The sequence below is a fragment of the Marmota flaviventris genome, chromosome 1, assembly GCF_047511675.1.
Source record: "Marmota flaviventris isolate mMarFla1 chromosome 1, mMarFla1.hap1, whole genome shotgun sequence".
In the NCBI taxonomy this organism is placed as follows: domain Eukaryota; kingdom Metazoa; phylum Chordata; class Mammalia; order Rodentia; family Sciuridae; genus Marmota; species Marmota flaviventris.
The window spans coordinates 150825870-150843706 of NC_092498.1; the positions used below are offsets into that span (position 1 = coordinate 150825870).

A 17837-nucleotide genomic window follows, 5' to 3' on the forward strand; every position below is an offset into this window, starting at 1 on the left:
TAAGTGTCCAATAAGAAGCTGAAAGGCTCAAAGAAAAGCGGATTGGGCTCTGCCTCAATGGTCTTAGAGGGTGCTGGGGTATCTTGAAAGTGGAGTTCTGTTAACCTCCATCTATCATCTACCTGGGAATTGGAGGCAGGGAAGGGTAAAGCTTGGCATGTCAGCCTAGGCCACATACCACCCTCTTCCTCTAAGTCTGCTTGGTCCTACTCCTGGTTCTCCCATTATTTTTATGCCAAGACACTGAAGAAACTGAACATGACCTATTGCCTTTTATTTAAAAAGTGTTGCTAGCCCTGCTTGGGGCTCCTATACAAAAACAAAACAACCCAAAACGAAGCTTCTTCCTGACCCCAGACACTGGGGGAGGGTGCTGGGAGGACAGGACTGGGGCTCAGCAAATGGAATGTGTGCTGGGGGAGGGCACCTGGAGGCCTCCCACCTCTGCAGCCCACCCCACCCCCTGTCCCTTGGGATGGCACCGGGTTGTCTCCTTGCCAGAAGAGGAAGGAGAGAGGCAGTCCAATCTTCTGAGATGCTCCGTGGGAGCCAAGCACGGATGGGCTGGTCACCAGGCTGGGGCAGTATTGGCAAGACGTCTCATCCGCCTAGAGGAGGGGAGGGGATGGTCAGCTGGGGCTAGTTCCAGCTCCCAGCCTTCTCTTGGCTTTGCCTGTCTGCTATGCCCGCCTCTCCAGGAACCCTGAAATCTGCTCTGGCTGTGGTCAGATCTGACTGGAAAATTTGCTTTTATTTTCTGCTGGGGAACCCATCCTGGGGGACAGAAGAGGTCTCAACACCCAGGAACCTTCCTCTAGCAACATAGGTTGCTTCCAGAGCCCACAGATCACAGGGGAAGGATACCTTGTGTTCCTGTCCTGGTCTCGGATCTTTTTTTCCATTTCAGCATCAGTCAGGGTCTCCAGCAGCGGGCACCACTGATCAGCATCACCCGTGTTCCGGATAGCAATTTCCACCGTGGGTAAGGGATTCTCACTGGGGAGGGGAGGCAGTGAAAGGAACAATGGTCAATTCACAGAATAGGGAAGTCCCCAGAAACCATTGTTCTCCCATACCCCAGCCCTCCAAGAGGTGGCCAGCACACAGCATAAAAGAGTAGGTTTTTTCTTACTTCTCACTTGCCTCTGCTACTAGGCCCACACAGGGACCAAGGCCCATTTCTGTGTCCTCACTCCTCACAGCAGCACTGCTCATGGGGGAAGCTGGGGGATACGCCTGTCACCTGAACCTCAAGGGAGCTGCTGGAGACACCAGGGCCTCCCCCAGCAATAATAGGCCCACGACCCAGCAGCCTCTCTTCAAAGTCAACTCTCAACAGTTCCTTTGCTTCCTCACCATCACTGTCTGAGAGACTGGGAAGGGGGCTGCTGGCTGTGGAAGTAATTTCCACTGACAGAAAAGTGTGGACTAGGCCAGGCTACTGTCACTGGACCATAGCTGGAAGTCCGAGGCCTGTTTGTCCTACTCTGTCCAGTGCAGTAACCCATCAGAACCCACTGATCAAGGAGACAGCATGGAGGGTGGAAGGAGGAGGCCTCTGCATCATTAACTGAGGGCTGCTGGGCAGGGCTGGTCACTCTTGAGTGTTCTACTCACTTGCAGCTTAGCACACTTCATGGGTCCACATTAAGCCCCAGAGAAACTAGCTTACTTGCTTACAGCCAGAGACAGTTGGCTGCCAGAACTGGAACCAGAAACCATATCCTCAGACCATGCCCAACCCTATAATCCCTCAGAGAGCCCAGCTCCACCCTGAGGGGTTCCCTGTGCCCTCCTCTGGCCAAGTGGGCACAGAAGTAGGGGTGGGGTCAGCATGGGCAAAGGTTAAGAGGGCACAGGGTTATGCACATGGGAGCACTTGGAGAGGGAAAGGTATGGCTGAGCTGCTGCCTCACTGGGCTTTGGTTTTCAGATTTGCAACAGGAAGCTAAGAAGTTACTCACGTGTTGCACTGAACCCCTGGCCTGGCAGAAAGACTCAGAAGAAAGCCCTAACCATAATCTTCTCCTTCCCTTCCTGGCCTTCCCCTTACTACTCTGGCCTTCTAGAGTCTTTTGCTCTCTCTAGCTGAGTGGTCTCCCTACCCTATTCTACCATAATCCTACCCACCCGCAGCCTGCCACTGTGCAGTGCCCATCAGCTTTAGGAGGAGCAAAAGGCAGGCAGGGTCCCAGGAAGTGCCTGGCAGACACTAATGGCTAAAAAAGAACAGATCCCTGGCAGGGCTGCTTGGGTTTTCATGCAGAATATAGGAACAATATCTAGTGCTGTAAAGGGTTGTTGAAGGATTATCAACAACATTTTTTTTTGTGTGGTGCTAAAGATCGATCCCAGGGCTTCCCACATGCTAGGCAAGTGCTATACTACTGAACTGAATCTCTAGCCCCAAGGATTATTATTATTAAAGTAACCAACATCCCTCCATCAAGGGAACTTCGTAGGGGCCAGGCACCTTCTCAAATGGCCTCCCTGAAGGTGATATGATTGATCAGCTGCAGAGAAGCATTCCCCTAGGGCTGAATGCAGAGCCATGGCCCCTCACCAACACACCAGCCAACACACACCCTGCACTGGCAACCAAGGACCCATTATGGCCTGGGAAGGCCAGGCTGGGAGCCATTCTCCCTAGCTTGGAGAGGGGAGAGGAAGGTGTCTCAACGACCCTGGGCCCTCCTGCCTGGGTCTAGGGTGTTGTTTGAGGCTAGTACCACAGACCAGAGCTGCCCTGGCCCCAGAAGAAATGGGCCTGACCTCTTGCTGAAGCTTAGCCCATGGGGCCCATGAGACCTAGAGGCCAGGAAGCCTGAGCACATGCTGGTGACTCAGAGGCCTAGGACCTGGCAGCCCTCACCCTTGTGGTCCCCTAGGGCTAACTCCTCCTCAACAGCTTGGTCTGGCAATCCAGGAATGCCTAGCCACAAACCCCAAACATCATCCCTCACCTCCAGGGCTCCTGGCTATCTTCCTTAGGAGGGCAGACATGAAAAGCACCAAGCCCACGCTGAGGGAAGCAAAACATGTTTTCCTCAGAATTTAAACAAGAGCTGATGAGCAGACCCAGAGGCTTCTTTGTTTACGTCCCCTTTACTCTGGGAAGATTCCACTCCAGTGGGTTTATTCTAAAATAAGAATTGTTCCAGTCAACCATGTAAGGATGAGCCTGGAGGCGGCACTAGACTGTCTCAGGTTTGGGGGGACATGCAGGCAGAGAGATGCTTCCCTGAGTTCCAAGAAGTTTGGGCCCCTGGGAGACTCCCATTCCTCCTGAGAAAAATTCTGATTCATGGGCTTTGAGGCTGCCAGGGACTCTGGATGTTCCTTTCATTCTAAAGTGTCCAGGTGGTGGGGACAAAGACACCCAGACAGGAGGGCCTTGCCTGAGGTCATAGTGGGACTGATGCTCCTTGAGTAGCCTCAGGTTTATTTTCAATGTGATCTCACTTTTGTGACTTCATATAACAAAACAGGCTCTGAAGCTGGGCATGGTGGCACATGCCTGCAATCCCAGCTACTTGGGAGTTTGAGGCAGGCAGATTGTGAGTTTAAAGCCACCAACCTGGGCAATTTAGTGAAACCCTTTCTCCAAAAAAAAAAAAAAAAAAACAACTACAATGGGCTGGGGATGTAGCTAGGTGGTAGAGTACTTTCCTAGCATGTAACAGACTCTGGGTTCAGACCACCAACACCTAGGGGAAACCACAAAACAACAACAAACAAAAAACAACCAGATAAGTTGAGAAGCATTATTATTCTCACTGTATAAATGAGACCTGAAGGGAAAATGAAGTGTCCATAGCTGTTCCATCAGCTGGGAAGGAGGAGACCAAATTCAATGTGACTCTTATAATTGCAACCAAGCTTCCTGGATGGGTGGGGAAAGGGCAGTCTTTCATCATGATGCTGGGACAACAGACTGGATTAGGAATGGTTTCTTAGATATGACATGGAAATTACCAAGAACACCTTCAGGAAAGTGAAAAGACATCCCTCAGAATAGGAAAAACCATACTAATCATGTCTGTTAAGGGACTTGTATCTAGACTATATAAAGAACTCTTATAATAATAAAAACCCAATCCAGTAGCTGGGTGTGGTGGTGTACACCTATAATCCCAGCAGCTTGGGAGGCTGAGGCAGTTGGATTGCAATTCAAAGCCAGCTTCAGCAAAAGCATGATGCTAAGCAACTTAGTGAGACCCTGTCTCTAAATAAAATAAGGCTGTGGATATGGCTCAGTGGTTGAGTGCCCCTGAGTTCAGTCCCCAGTACCAAAAAATAAACAAAAACCCGATCCAATTTAAAAACAGGTGAAGACTTGAATAAGCCATGATTTCAAAGAAGATATACAAGTGGCCACTAATACATGACAAGATGCTCAATTTTATTAGTTATTAGGGAAATGCAACTCCAATTACTTCACATCCACTAGAATGGCTATGATACAAAAAACTAAAGAAAGAAAAGGTAGATAAGTAAGTGCTAGCAAGGATTTCGAGGAACTGGAACCCTCACATTGCTGGTGGGAATGTAAAGTGGTGCAGCTACTTTGGAAAACAATCTGGCAATTCTTCAAAATGATAAAATAACAGTGAGGATAATACCATCTGATTCAGCATTTCTACTCATAGATATATATACCCAAGAAAACTGAAAACAAGTGATCAAACAAAAACTTATACATGAATGTTCTTAGCATTTTTCACAGCAGCAAAAAGTAGAAACAAACACCATAAGCCAATCAACTGATGAGTGGATAAATGAAAGGTAGTACAGCCATAAAATGGAACACTATTCAGTCCTAAAGAATGAAGTTCTGATACATGTTACAACACGGATGATCCTTGAAAGCAGTATGCTAAGAAGCTAGTCATAAAAGACCAAATAGTGAATGACTCCATTTATAGTATGTGTCTAAAATTGGCAAATCCACTCATAGAAAGTAGAGTACTGGTTGCCCAGGTCTAGGAGACTTGGAAAATGCAGGGAGTGACTGTTAAAGGGTATGGAGCTTCCTTTTGGGGTGTCCTAAAATTAACTGTGGTGATGACTTTGCAACTCTATGAATATACTGAAAACCAGTACCTTGTATACTTTAAATGAGTGAATCTGTAGCCTGTGAATTGTATCTTAATAAAGCTGTTATAAAAAAAACCAAAACCTCAGGGCTGGTGGGCAGAGCTTAGAGCTTCAGCATAACCTGAAGCAGGCCCTGTAGGGCACAGCAGGGTTGACAATAGTCTCCCTGGGAGAACAGTTAAATTCCCATGAGGTGGGATGGGACAGTGGGTAGAATGTGAGCTGGGGTCAGGAGATACAAGTTCTGGCTTCTAGCCTTGCCACAGTGAACTGCAGTTCTGCTCTCAGACTGTGAAGTCTAGGAACCCTTTAACAAAAGGTCCCCATCCAGTCCTTGCCAGGTCTCTTCCAATGTGGGGAGCATCCTCATTGCCCAGTTGAGACATGACACATAGAATGGCACAAATAGTCCTACCTGGTGCCAAAAGAGATGCTTGGAACACTTACTAGGCCCCCTGGCAGGCCACTATGGAGGGAATGTGTGTTTAGCCAAGTCTTTAGCAGTCTGTCTTTAGTCCCAAGGGTTTGAAACCTGCACTAGAGACTGCATCTGGACAGGGGTCAATGCTCCTTAAAGGATCAGACAGAATCCTGAACTGCCTCAATAGGAGTTCCTCAACAGTGGTTCCTCTGGAGCCACTCGGAACTGGACACAACTAGGAGTTTGGCAAGGAACTAAGGCTAATGGCTCAGGTCATGTGTCTGAATAGAAGGGATGCTGCTGCACACTGGCCACCAAGGGAAAGGATGCCAGGAGGACCCATCAAGAGGCCCCAAAACTTCATCTCCTGAACCTTGACTTGGGCATTGGTGGCTGCCATATGACTGAGTGAAGGTCAACATCTCAGTATCTGGCTGTTGGGAGCAGCAAACCTGTCTGTCACCTGTACCTGTCAGTTGGGAAGGAGAATTCCAGCTTGACTGGTGCTTGTAGGAAGGGGTGCTTGGTGTTGCTGTCACTCCCAGAACCTGTGCAATGTCACAGGATTTCAAAGTTAACTCCCTAGACTACTCTTGGGCCCATTGGATCCAATGGCTTTGGCTCCACAGGAGACACCATGACTGCACCCTCAGGCAGCCCTCCTGCAGTAATAGAGAGGAGTGGGCTAGACACCAGGGTTGATCCCCAATGTAGGAAACAAAACCACTTGGCAGAGCTGAAGGAGGGTCACCACAGGTGACAATGATGTGCATCTCAGCACAGCAAGCACTCAGCCTGAAGGGCTCAGCTGTTTCCAAGGTTAAAGGTATGCCTCATACCTTCTTTCTTGCTCAGATTTACGGGAAGCCTTAAAAAAGATGCCTCTTGGGATATTCAAGAAAGCGAGCTAAGATGCAAACCTACTTAAAAGCTCCATGAATTGTCAAATCTTTGCAAAAAAAAAAAAATCTTTGTCCTTGATCCTCCTGTAGCATTTGAGTCTGTCTTCCCTGAGTGATCAGTGCAAATGAATGATGACAGTATGAGGGGTGTAATCAACCCTAATACCTGTTTTGATGAAGTAATACTTGGTGGCAGCCCCACTCCAGACACCATTCCAATCAAAAAAGGCACTTGGAGGATAGATCAGAAATGATGGGGGATCGGGGGTGGGGTTGTGGCTCAGTGGTGAGCCACATGTGAGGCACTGGGTTCGATCCTCAGCACCACATAAAATAAATAAAGAAAAGTATTGTGTTCATCTACTACTAATATATATATATATATATATATATATATATATATATACACACACACACACACACACAAAGAAAGAAATGATGGGGCTTCTGTTCCTGCAGGCTTGAGGCAGGAGCCCTCAGACTTTCGGAGGCCACAAGCAGAGTCCCTGGAAGGGGTTTTTATTTTCTGTGGGGGACATACTGGGGATTGAACTCAGGGGCACTCAACCACTGAAGCCACATCTCCAGCCCTATTTGTATTTTATTTAGAGACAGGGTGAGTTGCTTAGTGCCTTGCCTTTGCTGAGGCTGGCTTTGAACTTGTGATCCTCCTTCCTCAGCTTCTTGAGCTACTGGGATTACAGGAGTATGCCACTGCGCTCAGCCTGGAAGGGTTGGTTTGTTTATCTGGTGTTGGTGAGGGGTTGAAGGTTGTATTCACACTTTCAGTTACTCAGCCAGCCTGATACTGCAGGCAGAGATCAGGTTGACCTGTTTTTTCCTCTTCAGTGGCACTCAGTATGGCACCTAGTCCTGCAGTATACTCACCAGGCAGAGATATCCAGAAAGAAGCTGCCAGAGGACTCCCTAATGCTTGTGAGAGAGGAGGGACCTTGTTTTACAAAGATGAAGAGCGGGGGTGGGGGGGGCTGTAGTTGTGGCTCAGTGGTACAGCGCTTGCTTAGCATGTGTGAGGCACTGGGTTCGATCCTTGGCACACATAAAAATAAATAAAATAAAGGTATCATGTCCATCTACAACTAAAAAAAAAACCAAAAAAAAAAAAAACCCGGAACATGGGCAGGAGCAACCCTGATAGAAGGAATAGGTTGGGACAGAATGCAGAGGGGACAGAATAGCACGACAGTTGGGGAGCAGCTGCTATGAGGATGGAGGATTGAGGGGCAAAAGATCTCAGGTGTGGTCCTAGGAGGATGTGGGGAAAATGGAAGTAAGGACGTCAGGATCCCGCTGACAGAACTCTAATCTTTGCTAGGGACCCTATTAAGTGCCTCCAACATGCCATCTCTTTAGCTCTAACCCTGCCTGTGACTGGTGAGCTCTGCTGAGATATGAGGCAGGGAAAGAACAGAGCCGACAAACAGACCATGGCCAGGTCACTGAGAAGCTCAAGAAAGCTGTGAAAGCATTACAGCTCCCACAGAGAAGTATTTCCCCAAAGTGGTTAGAGATGGGAGAGAGGGAGAGAGGCATACACCATCCTACCTGAAGGCATACGTCTTCTGATGCCAGCTCAGTTGTCCCCGGATGCTGTATGCGATGGTGGTGACAAATTCCCCGCCCAAGCCCAGCTCTGAGCACAACTTCAGGGCAAACTTCTCTGGTGAGTTCTCCTTCTCTGACATGTCCCACTCAAACTGGTCCACCAAGGAGATGTTTCCCACATGGATATTCAGCTGTGGCAAGAACCAAAGTGCAAAGTGAGAGCAGGCAGGACCGTCCTCAGCCTAGGAGGCTGTGAGGAAATGGGAACAGCTTGCTCTGGAGCCATGAGGCTTAGAGTGGACCCTGCCAACAACTCACAAGCTAAGAACTGGGCTGGTCTTTGTCCTTCCATTTCACCATCTGCAAAATGGGCTGACCCCACAAATGTTCCAAGGGGCTCTGGCCATCTCACTTTTTTTTTTTTTTAAAGGTTTATTTTTCATCTTTCTTTATTTGTGCATGGTGGTAGGAATTGAACCTAGGGCCTCATGCATGCTAGGCAAGCACTCTGCCACTGAGCTATATCCCCAGCCCCTTCACTTCACTTTTATTCATCCCCCTGGATCCTCATCATTCCTTTATCTGCTCTTTACCCTATAGCAATTGATCTTTATGTGACTTTGTTGACCAGAAAGGACTCAACTCAAATGTTACTGATCAGAAACTGTCCCTGAGCCTGTCTTAAACCATCATCTATGCCCGAATTCTGTTGCTTTATAGAGCTTACTCCTCTTGGAAATAATTTTGCCAAACATGTCACAGATGCATTTACACCTGTGCCAATGTGGCAAGGCAAGAGGTAGCCTGGAAGTGCAACAGAGGCAACTGCCAGTTCCTCCCATGTTCCCCCTACAGACCCCTCACAGCATGTGACACATAGCCAAAGGTATCCAGGCCTAGGTGTGCAGTTGGAAGTTTTCACAAGTGGATGCCCAGGAAGCCAACACTCAGATCCAGAAAAAACAGCCCTGTGCTTCAGAAGCATTTACCAATGTCCGCCCCCTCCCTCGGATTAGTTCTGCCTATTCTAAAACTGGACATCACTGAACAACACAGGATGGACCCTCTGGGGTCTGGCTTTGTTCCCTCAGCATTTTGCCTATAAGATTCCAGTAGGGGGCTAGCACCCTCCCTCATCACTGCCCAATGCTCCACTGGGTGAGCAGGCCACAGTGCATCTGCCCATTCTCCCTGCTGTCCTTTAGTTTTTAAGACCATGACTTGAGTGGGCAGATGAGCAAGAGGCATGGCCAGTAAATAGCCCTTATGACCCAGTCCACCCAGAGACTTCTACCTTTCTTCAGAGAAACAAGGGAACTCCAAACCCTGACCATGTTCATGAAGCCCTGAACCTCTGAGCCCTTTGCACCACTCTGTACTAACTAGAATGTTCTCTGTATCTGGGCAAGACCAGACACTTTTCAGCACTCTGGCCTCAGCTAAAGTCCCAACTCCTGAGACCTCTCTTCCCCACCAGTCCTTTTCCACACCTTCCTCTCCTGTTTCTTCACAGCACTTAGGACTCTGAGACCATCTCAGTCATCTGCTTGTTTTCTATTTCTCTGCCATCCCATGAACTCCTGGAATCCCCAGTACAAGCTTGAGGGCATTTTGAGAAACAACCAGTCCTTGTGACAGAACTGGCAAGGAGAGGGAGGAAGCTGTGGTGCAGAGCTGCAGTAACCCACACAAGGCACATAGCTGGTAGTGTAGGCTGCAGTCAAAGCCCCTGAGGCCTTTCCTGTCTCCATGCTGCACCATGCCTGGCAATCAACCCAGGTTTCTGGAATAGAACTGGAGCTGCATGTTCCCAACTGGAATCCAATTCTGGGCAAACCATATAAGCGCTCGGACAGGAAAGAATATCCAGCAGCAGGCAGCTCACAGAAACACTGAAGTGGGACCTGACTGGATCACAGGTACATTGTTCACATCCAAGAAGCTGTCCACCCCAGGCTGATGGACTATGTTGCCCGTTCCTGCTATTTAGTCACTAATCTACTTGTTTATCCAAAATTACAGAAAAAGCTGTCCTGGGGTCAGGGAGAGACAGACGCTAAGTGGGTTGACCGAGTAAATACATGGTATGTCAGCACTAAATGCTAGACCAGGGAGGGAAACAAGAGAGAGGTTAGAAAATTGAGCCAGCTGTACTTGTCAGGTTAGAAAGGGCTCTCAGGGATAAAACAAGTGAATGAACCCAGAGAACAGGCAACGTGGTTCCCTGGGAGCAGGGGTCCCAGGCAGGGGACAGGGTAATGCAAAGGTCTGAGGAAATAAGGCCCAGAAACTTGGAAACAAAACCAAAAACAACAAAAAACAAAAACAGGGATGAAATAGGAGAGAAGATGAGAATGGTAAGGGACCAGGGCCCAGGCTAAGAAGGGATAAAGGGTTGTCAGAAGGGCTCAGCTTACACAGAGGGAGCTGTGGAGCTTCTGGAAAATTCTGAGTAGAGGAGACATTGATGATACTGACGGGTGGTAAGAAACAGCTGGACTCCACGTGGGTTCAAAGAGACTAAGCTGGTTTAGGATCCTCCAAGCAGGCATGTGACAGGACCAGGCTTTGACCTGTGTCTATCTTACTCACCCTGGAATTGAATGGATCCAAAGCAGGCCAGGTTCCCTGGTAAAGGTAGCCAGGCCTGGGCATTGGTCCTGGCATTGCCAAGATCATATGTAAAAGGCTGCTTAGAACTAAGTCACTACTTTCTCAGGAAAAAGACATTTTCAAGTGCTACTCTTCCTATCCTCCATCAAAGAAGTCTGTCCTCAAAGAAAAACCCAGATGTAATGAGAAATCCAAAGTGTGACCTTCAGTTCCTCACCTGAAAGATGGGTCACCACCTCAGGGGTCAAGTTGCCCACAAGGCTTCTGGCCTGAAAAACAAAGCACTATTCCAAGAAACACAAGCTTCTCTGAGCTAGCTGTATACTCCCTGTGGTACCCAGTCTGATCCTAGTACTGGTGGGCCCTCTTGCCACTCATCCAGAAGGCAAGACGGGAAGAAACCTGACCTGAGGATGGTCTCCCAACAGCCTACCAGCAAATGCTGTCTCACACTTGAGAATTATAACTAAATCAGAGGGTTGGCTAGGAAAGCTTCTGCTTAGGGGAATCAGGTATTGGCCCCTGAAGGACCTGTAGCTGCTGGACAATTTTCTGTATGGTTGCTTCAAGGTAACAACAACAACAAAAACTAAACCTGGCATTCAGAATGAGAAAAATACCAGGGAAACTGGCTAGATATGTAATGTCAGACTCACCAGCAACCTGCATGTGGCTGGTCCCATCTGGAATCAGATGGTTGAGCAGGGCTAACCTTCATGGCCTCATCCTCACCATAGTTGTAAGACAAGGCACAGGTCCATAACAGAATCCTGTCCTCTAGAGCCAGAAGGCTGTGCTTAAAGACACAAGTGAAGCAAAACATATTGTAGCCCAGTTTATCTCTATTAAGACATGATACTTTATTTATGGAAAACCTTAAAGACTTCACACACACACACACACACACACACACACACACATGAATGAATGCAACAAAGTAGCAAGATACAACATACAAAAACAGTTGCCTTTCTATACACTTACAACACTCTGAAAAGGAAAGTAAGGAAACAATTCAATTAAAATTAGCATCAAGAATAAGAAGATATACAGAATTAGCTTAAAGAAAGGGATGAAAGACTGGTACACTTTAAAAGTATAAGACATGGCTGAAAGAAATGAAAGAAGGCATAAATCAATGGGAAGAAGTCCCATGTTCATGGTCAGAAGAATTGATATTGTTAAGATTTCAATAATGTTTATAGATTCAGTGCAAACCTTATCAAAATTCCAATTTTTTTCCCCACAAAAATAGAAAAAAAAAATCTATCTTGAAATTGGAATCTAAGGGATATTGAAACAACCAAAACAATATTGAAAAAGAAGAATGATACTGGAAGAAGTCCCATCCTAATTTCAAAATTTACTACAAAGCTACAATAATCAAAACAATGTGGTACTGAAATAAAGACAGACATATAGACCAATGGAAGAGAATGGAGAGTCCAGAAATAAGCCCTCACATATATGATCAAATTTGACAACTGTGCCAAGAACATTCAGTGGAGAAAGGACAGTCTTTTTAAATAAATGTTGCGGGAAAACTAGATATCTACATGCAGAAGAATGAAATCGGACTCTTACCTAGTATTATATACAAAAATGAGCACAAAATGGATGAAAAGTGACAAAGAAGTCGTTCAATTGTAAAGCACATGCCTAGCATATGCATTTCCGTAGGTACAATCCCAAGTACTGAGAAAAACAAAACAAAACAAACCCAGGTGAAAGATCTAAATGTTAAGAATTAATACTATTAGCTGAAAACAGAGAAGGAAACATTTGTGACATTGGATATGGCTGAGATTCTGAGATATGATGAGACCAAAAGTACAAGCAACAAATGAAAATTAGTCAAATTGATGTCATCAAAATTCAACTTTGGGGCTGGGGATGTATCTCAGTATTAGAACACTTGCCTAGCATGTCTGGAGCTCTGGGTTCAATCCCAAGCAATGCAAATAAATAAATAAATAAATAAACTTTTATACATCAAAGGACACTATCACAGAGTAGAAAGGCAACCCACAAAATGGGATAAAATATTTACAAATTACGTATCTGATAAGGGATTGATATCCTTGATATTCAAAATAGAGAACTTATAAAGCTCAGCAAAAACCTAGTTTGAAATAGGTAAAGGATTTGATAGAACTCTTGTACACTGTTGGTTGGAATGTAAATTGGTAAAATTGCAATGAAAAAGTTTGGTGGTCCTTCAAAATATCTTTAAAATATTAAAAATAGATTACCATAAGATCCAGCAATTCTACTTGTGGGTATGTAACCCAAAGAATTGAAAGCAGGAACATAGACACACATGCACATTTGTTCATAGCAGCATTATTCACAATAGCCAGAATATGGAAGCAACCCAAGTGCCCACTGATGGATGAATGAATAAGCAAAATGTGTTATATATGTGCAGTGGAGTACTACTGAGTCTTAAATTATCTCTGGACTTGGCCCAATCCACCAGATGATTGCCCACTTTACCAAGGGCTTCCCGCTCTGCCCACGGGCAGCCTTCACCTCCTTTGAACCAGACTTTGCTCAGTGCCTGGTAGTATTAGAGCAACATCACCTAAATCTGCCTAGAATGTGATACCTTAATCTGAGAGGTCAGCCTGCCCCTGCCTGGAGAAACAGAATCATGTGTTGTCTGAAAGACCGCTCCCAGAAGCCCTGTCCCACGGCAAAGAACCCAAAGATAGGCTTTTGCCAAGACCTTAATGTACACTCAGCACCCTACAATACACTTCCCTTCAGCCCAGGGTGAGGAGTCACCTACCTTGATGATGACACGCTGGTCAGATTGATCCTCCAAGATGCTGTCCGTGGGGTAGGACTCGATCTGCTGTCTGATGGCAGAGGCAATGGCTGGTACGAACGTGAGTGGGTTCAAATCCAAATCATCACATAGGATTTCTGAAAACATCTCAGGAGTCATGAGTTTCTCTGAAATCAATGGAGCAGGAAGGCATCACAACAGACTATAGGGCTTCATCTCACCGTTCAAACTTAGCCTCCTGGGGACTCTCCATCTCTGCTAAACCTCTCTGAATCCAGATGTGGATGATTAGAGAACTCAGGGGGACCCCCAGGACACTGGGAGTGGAAGACAAAGCACATGATAAGTATCCTTCCTTTTTGGCCCTCATCCAGCAAATATTTCTTCCTCCATGTCCCTGGGGCTTTCTCTCAGGGATAACAACTTATAAAATCAGAGTATAATCTCACAACCAGGAACCTGGTATAGTCAAGAAATAGAACATTTCCATCACCATCGGGATCCCTCATGTTGCTCTTTTGTAACCACCTCCCCACCCTCTCCTCAATCCCTAGCAACCACTAATCTCCATTTCTATAATTTTTGTTATTTCAAGAATGTTATATAAATGGAATCATATTGTATATAACCTTTGGGGATCACCTTTTTTTATGTGGTACTGTGAATTAAACCCAGGGGCACTTTACCATTGAGCTATATCCCCAATGTTATTTTTTTCAAACAAGGTCTTGCTAAGTTATCTAGGCTGGCTTTCAACTGCCTCAGCTTCCCTATTTGCTGGAATTACAGGTTTTTGAGTGCCACCATACCTGGCTGGGGATTACATTTTTTTCACTCAACAAAATTCTCTGGAGATATATCCAGGTTGTCATTTCCTTTTTATTGTCACGTAGCATTACGTGGTATGGAGGAATCACATTTTATTTATTCAACCACTGAAGGACATCAGGTCTGTTTTCACTTTCTGGCTATTATGAATGAAGCTACTATGAACATTCATGTGTAGGCTTTAGCATAAACTTTATTCTCCCCTTGCAAAACTGATTTAGCTTTTTAGTTCCTTTGACTTTCAATAGAAATTTTAGGATAATCTTGTCAAAACAAAAATCTTGCTAGGATTTTCAGAGGAATTGCATTAAACTTCTATATCAATTTAGCGAGAATTGACATCTTGAGTCTTTTATCAATGAACACCGTATATCTCTCCGCTTAGATTTTTAAAATTTGCTGTCATCAGTGTTTTATAAAGATTTCTGGCATGCAAGACATATATATATTTACTCCTAAAATATTCTTTTTGCTATTGAGTAATTATAAATGGTAATTATAGTAGACAATGTTTTGTTGCTATAAAAAAACAACAGAGGGGGCTGGGGTTGTGGCTCAGTGGTAGAGCGCTTGCCTAGCACGTGTGAGGCACTGGGTTCAATTCTCAGCACCACATATATATATAAAAAAATAAAGTTCATTGACAACTAAACAAAATATTTTAAAAAAGAGGCTGTGAAGATATTATATAAAAAAGAGGTTTATTTAGCTCTGTGTCAGAGGTACAAGAGCATGGCACCTGCTTCTGCTCAACTCTGCTGAGAGCCTTATGATGGATGGCCAATGGTGGGAGTGTTTGTAGAAGGGATCACATGGCCAGAGACCAGGAAGGAGCTAATCTTGCTCTTTTATAATAACCCAGTCTCAAGGGAATTAATTCATTCTATGAGACCAGCATTAGTACCTTCCAAGAGCAGCACCCCCATGACCTAATCACCTTCCATTAACCCCACCTATTAAAGCTCCAGCACCCCAATACTGCAACATTGAGGGTCACACTTCCCACACATGAACTGTGGGGCAACAAATCACATCCAAACCATGGCAGTAATATATTTTTAAATTTCAGTGTCAACATGTTTGTTAAATACAATTAATTTTTATATTTATCTTATATCCTCTGATCTTGATGACCTTAGCTATTAGTTCTAAGTGTTTTTTTACAGACCCTTTGGGATTTTCAACATATACAATCATATCATCTTGTAAATAGGGTCAGTTTTATGTTTTCCTTTCTGATCTGTATGGCTTTTCTTTCCTTTTCTTGCCTTCTTGTACTAGCAAGAACTTCCAGCATTATGCTAAGTAAGAGTAGTGACAGCAGATATCCTGGCCTTGTCCTTGATATTAGACAAAGAATTCAGTGTTTTTTTGTTTTGTTTTGGTACTGGGGATTGAATTCAGGGGCACGTGACCACTGAGCCACATCTCCAGCCCTATTTCGAATTTTATTTAGAGACAGGGTCTTGCTGAGTTGCTTAGTGCCTTGCTGTTTGCTGAGGCTGGCTTTGAACTCACAATCCTCCTGCCTCAGCCTCCAGAGCCACTGGGATTACAGGCGTGCGCCAGGGCAGCCAGCCAGCTTTTGGTTTTTGTTCGTTTGTTTTTGTTTCAGTAGATGCTCTTTATCAAATAGAGGAAGGTTCCTACTATTCTTATTTTTCTGACAGCTTTTATCATGATCAGACGTTGAATCTATCAAATGTTTTTCTGCATCAATTGATATGATCACATGATTTTTCTTTAGTCTGTTAATACACTGAATCCATCTTTGCATCCCTGGAATAAACCTCTCTACTGGGAATTTTTTTGTTTTTGGCAGTGCTGGGGATCAAACTCAGAGACTTGAACATGCTAGATAAGTACACTAATGAGCTATAAACCCAGGCCTTTTAGGAGGTTTTTTTTTTTTTTTTTTTTTTTTTTGTGTGTGTGTGTGTGTGTGTGTGTGTGTGTATGGGGAATACCAGGGATTGAACTCAGGGGCACTCACCACTGAGTCACATCCCCAGCCCTATTTTGTATTTTATTTAGAGACAGGGTCTCACTGAGTTGCTTAGTACCTTGCTTTATAGCTGAGACTGGCTTTGAACTTGCAATCCTCCTCAGCCTCCAGAGCTGCTGGGATTACAGGTGTGTGTCACTGTGCCTGGCCTTTTAGGATTTTTTAAATTACAAATTCTTTTTCCTTAATGGTTATAGGGCAGTTCAAATTATCTAGGATATTGGGTGAACTGGGATAGTTTGTGTTTTGCAAGGATTTGATCATTTTTGTGCAAGCTTTGAGTTTAGTGTGTACAACTGTAGTATTCCCTTTCTTTTGATATCTGCAAGGTCTGTACTAATGTATTTCGTTCCTGATATTGGTAATTCACATTTCTCTTAAGTCTTGCTAGAAGTTACCAATTTTAACGATCTTTCAAAATATCAGCTATTTCATGAATTTTCTCTATTTTTTTCTACATTTCAATGATTTCTGCCCTATTACATCCTTTTTTTCCCCTTGCTTTTGTTTTATTTGCTTTTCTCAGTTCTTTTTTTGGTGATGCTGGGGATTGAACCCAGGGCTTTGGGCATGTGAGGCAAGCACTCTATCAATTAGCTATATCCCCAGCTGCTTTTCTCAGTTCTTAAGATGGGAACTTAGAATTCTGATTTGAAGTTTTTCCTGTCTTCTATTATATGCACTAGTGCTTAAGATTATCCTCAGAGCCCTATTTTAGTTAATTCCACAAATTTGGTATGTTGTATTTTTATTTCTAATCCATGAATTAATGAAGCATGAATTATTTAGAAGTATATTGTTTAATTTGTAAATTTGGAGAACACAGGGTTGGGGATGTGGCTCAAGCGGTAGCGCGCTCTCCTGGCATGCGCGAGGCGCTGGGTTTGATCCTCAGCACCACATAAAAATAAAATAAAGATGTTGTGTCCACCAAAAACTAAAAACTAACTAAATAAATATTTAAAAATTCTCTCTCTAAAAAAAAATAAAAATAAAAAAAATAAATTTGGAAACACATTCTATATGGTTTCAAATCGCTTAAATTTGTTAGGGTTTATTACATGTGATATGGTTTATATGACATATATTTTCATTGGCACTTAAAAAGAATGCATATTCAGCTGTATTGGAGTGTACTATCCATGCTCATCAAATTCTGTCATGATGGTGATTTTAGGTTCTTATATAATCTTGCTGATTTTCTTTCCATTTGTTCTATCAGTTGCTGAGAGAGGGCTATTAAAGTCTCCAACATAATTGTGGATTTTTTTCCTTTCAGTTTTGTTTTTGCTTTATATTTTCAAAGTAAATAAATATAACTAAAAACACAGCAATTCAACAGCAATTTTAGCATCTTAACCACCAGTGATTTTATTTTTTTTGGTACTGGGGATTGAACCCAGGGGCACTTAGCCACTGAGCCACACCCCCAGCCCTTTTTTGTATTTTATTTAGAGACAGGGTCTCACTAAGTTGCTTACTGCCTCACTAAATTGCTGAGAATGGCTTTGAACTCGCAATCCTCATGCCTCAGGTTCCCAAGCTGATTACAGGCGTGTGCCACTGCACCTAGCTATGGCTCTTTTTTTTTTTCCTTCTTAGTTGTCACTGGAC

At 44.4% G+C, this 17837-nt stretch overlaps 1 protein-coding gene across 2 annotated transcripts in view; it reads right to left on the reverse strand.

Annotated features, from left to right (window-relative positions):
• Positions 1-259: 259 nt before the first annotated feature.
• The window catches only part of Smarcb1 (SWI/SNF related BAF chromatin remodeling complex subunit B1), a 32421-nt gene continuing 14843 nt past the window's right edge, over positions 260-17837 (reverse strand). For both annotated transcript variants that reach the window (XM_027923216.3, XM_027923215.3), the window contains exons 6-9: positions 13391-13557; positions 7987-8177; positions 865-996; positions 260-608 (exon numbers count right to left, since the gene is read on the reverse strand). In XM_027923216.3, coding sequence (XP_027779017.1) covers positions 569-608; positions 865-996; positions 7987-8177; positions 13391-13557 — 530 coding nt within the window. In that variant the 3' untranslated portion in view covers positions 260-568. The remainder of the gene's footprint in view (positions 609-864; positions 997-7986; positions 8178-13390; positions 13558-17837) is intronic.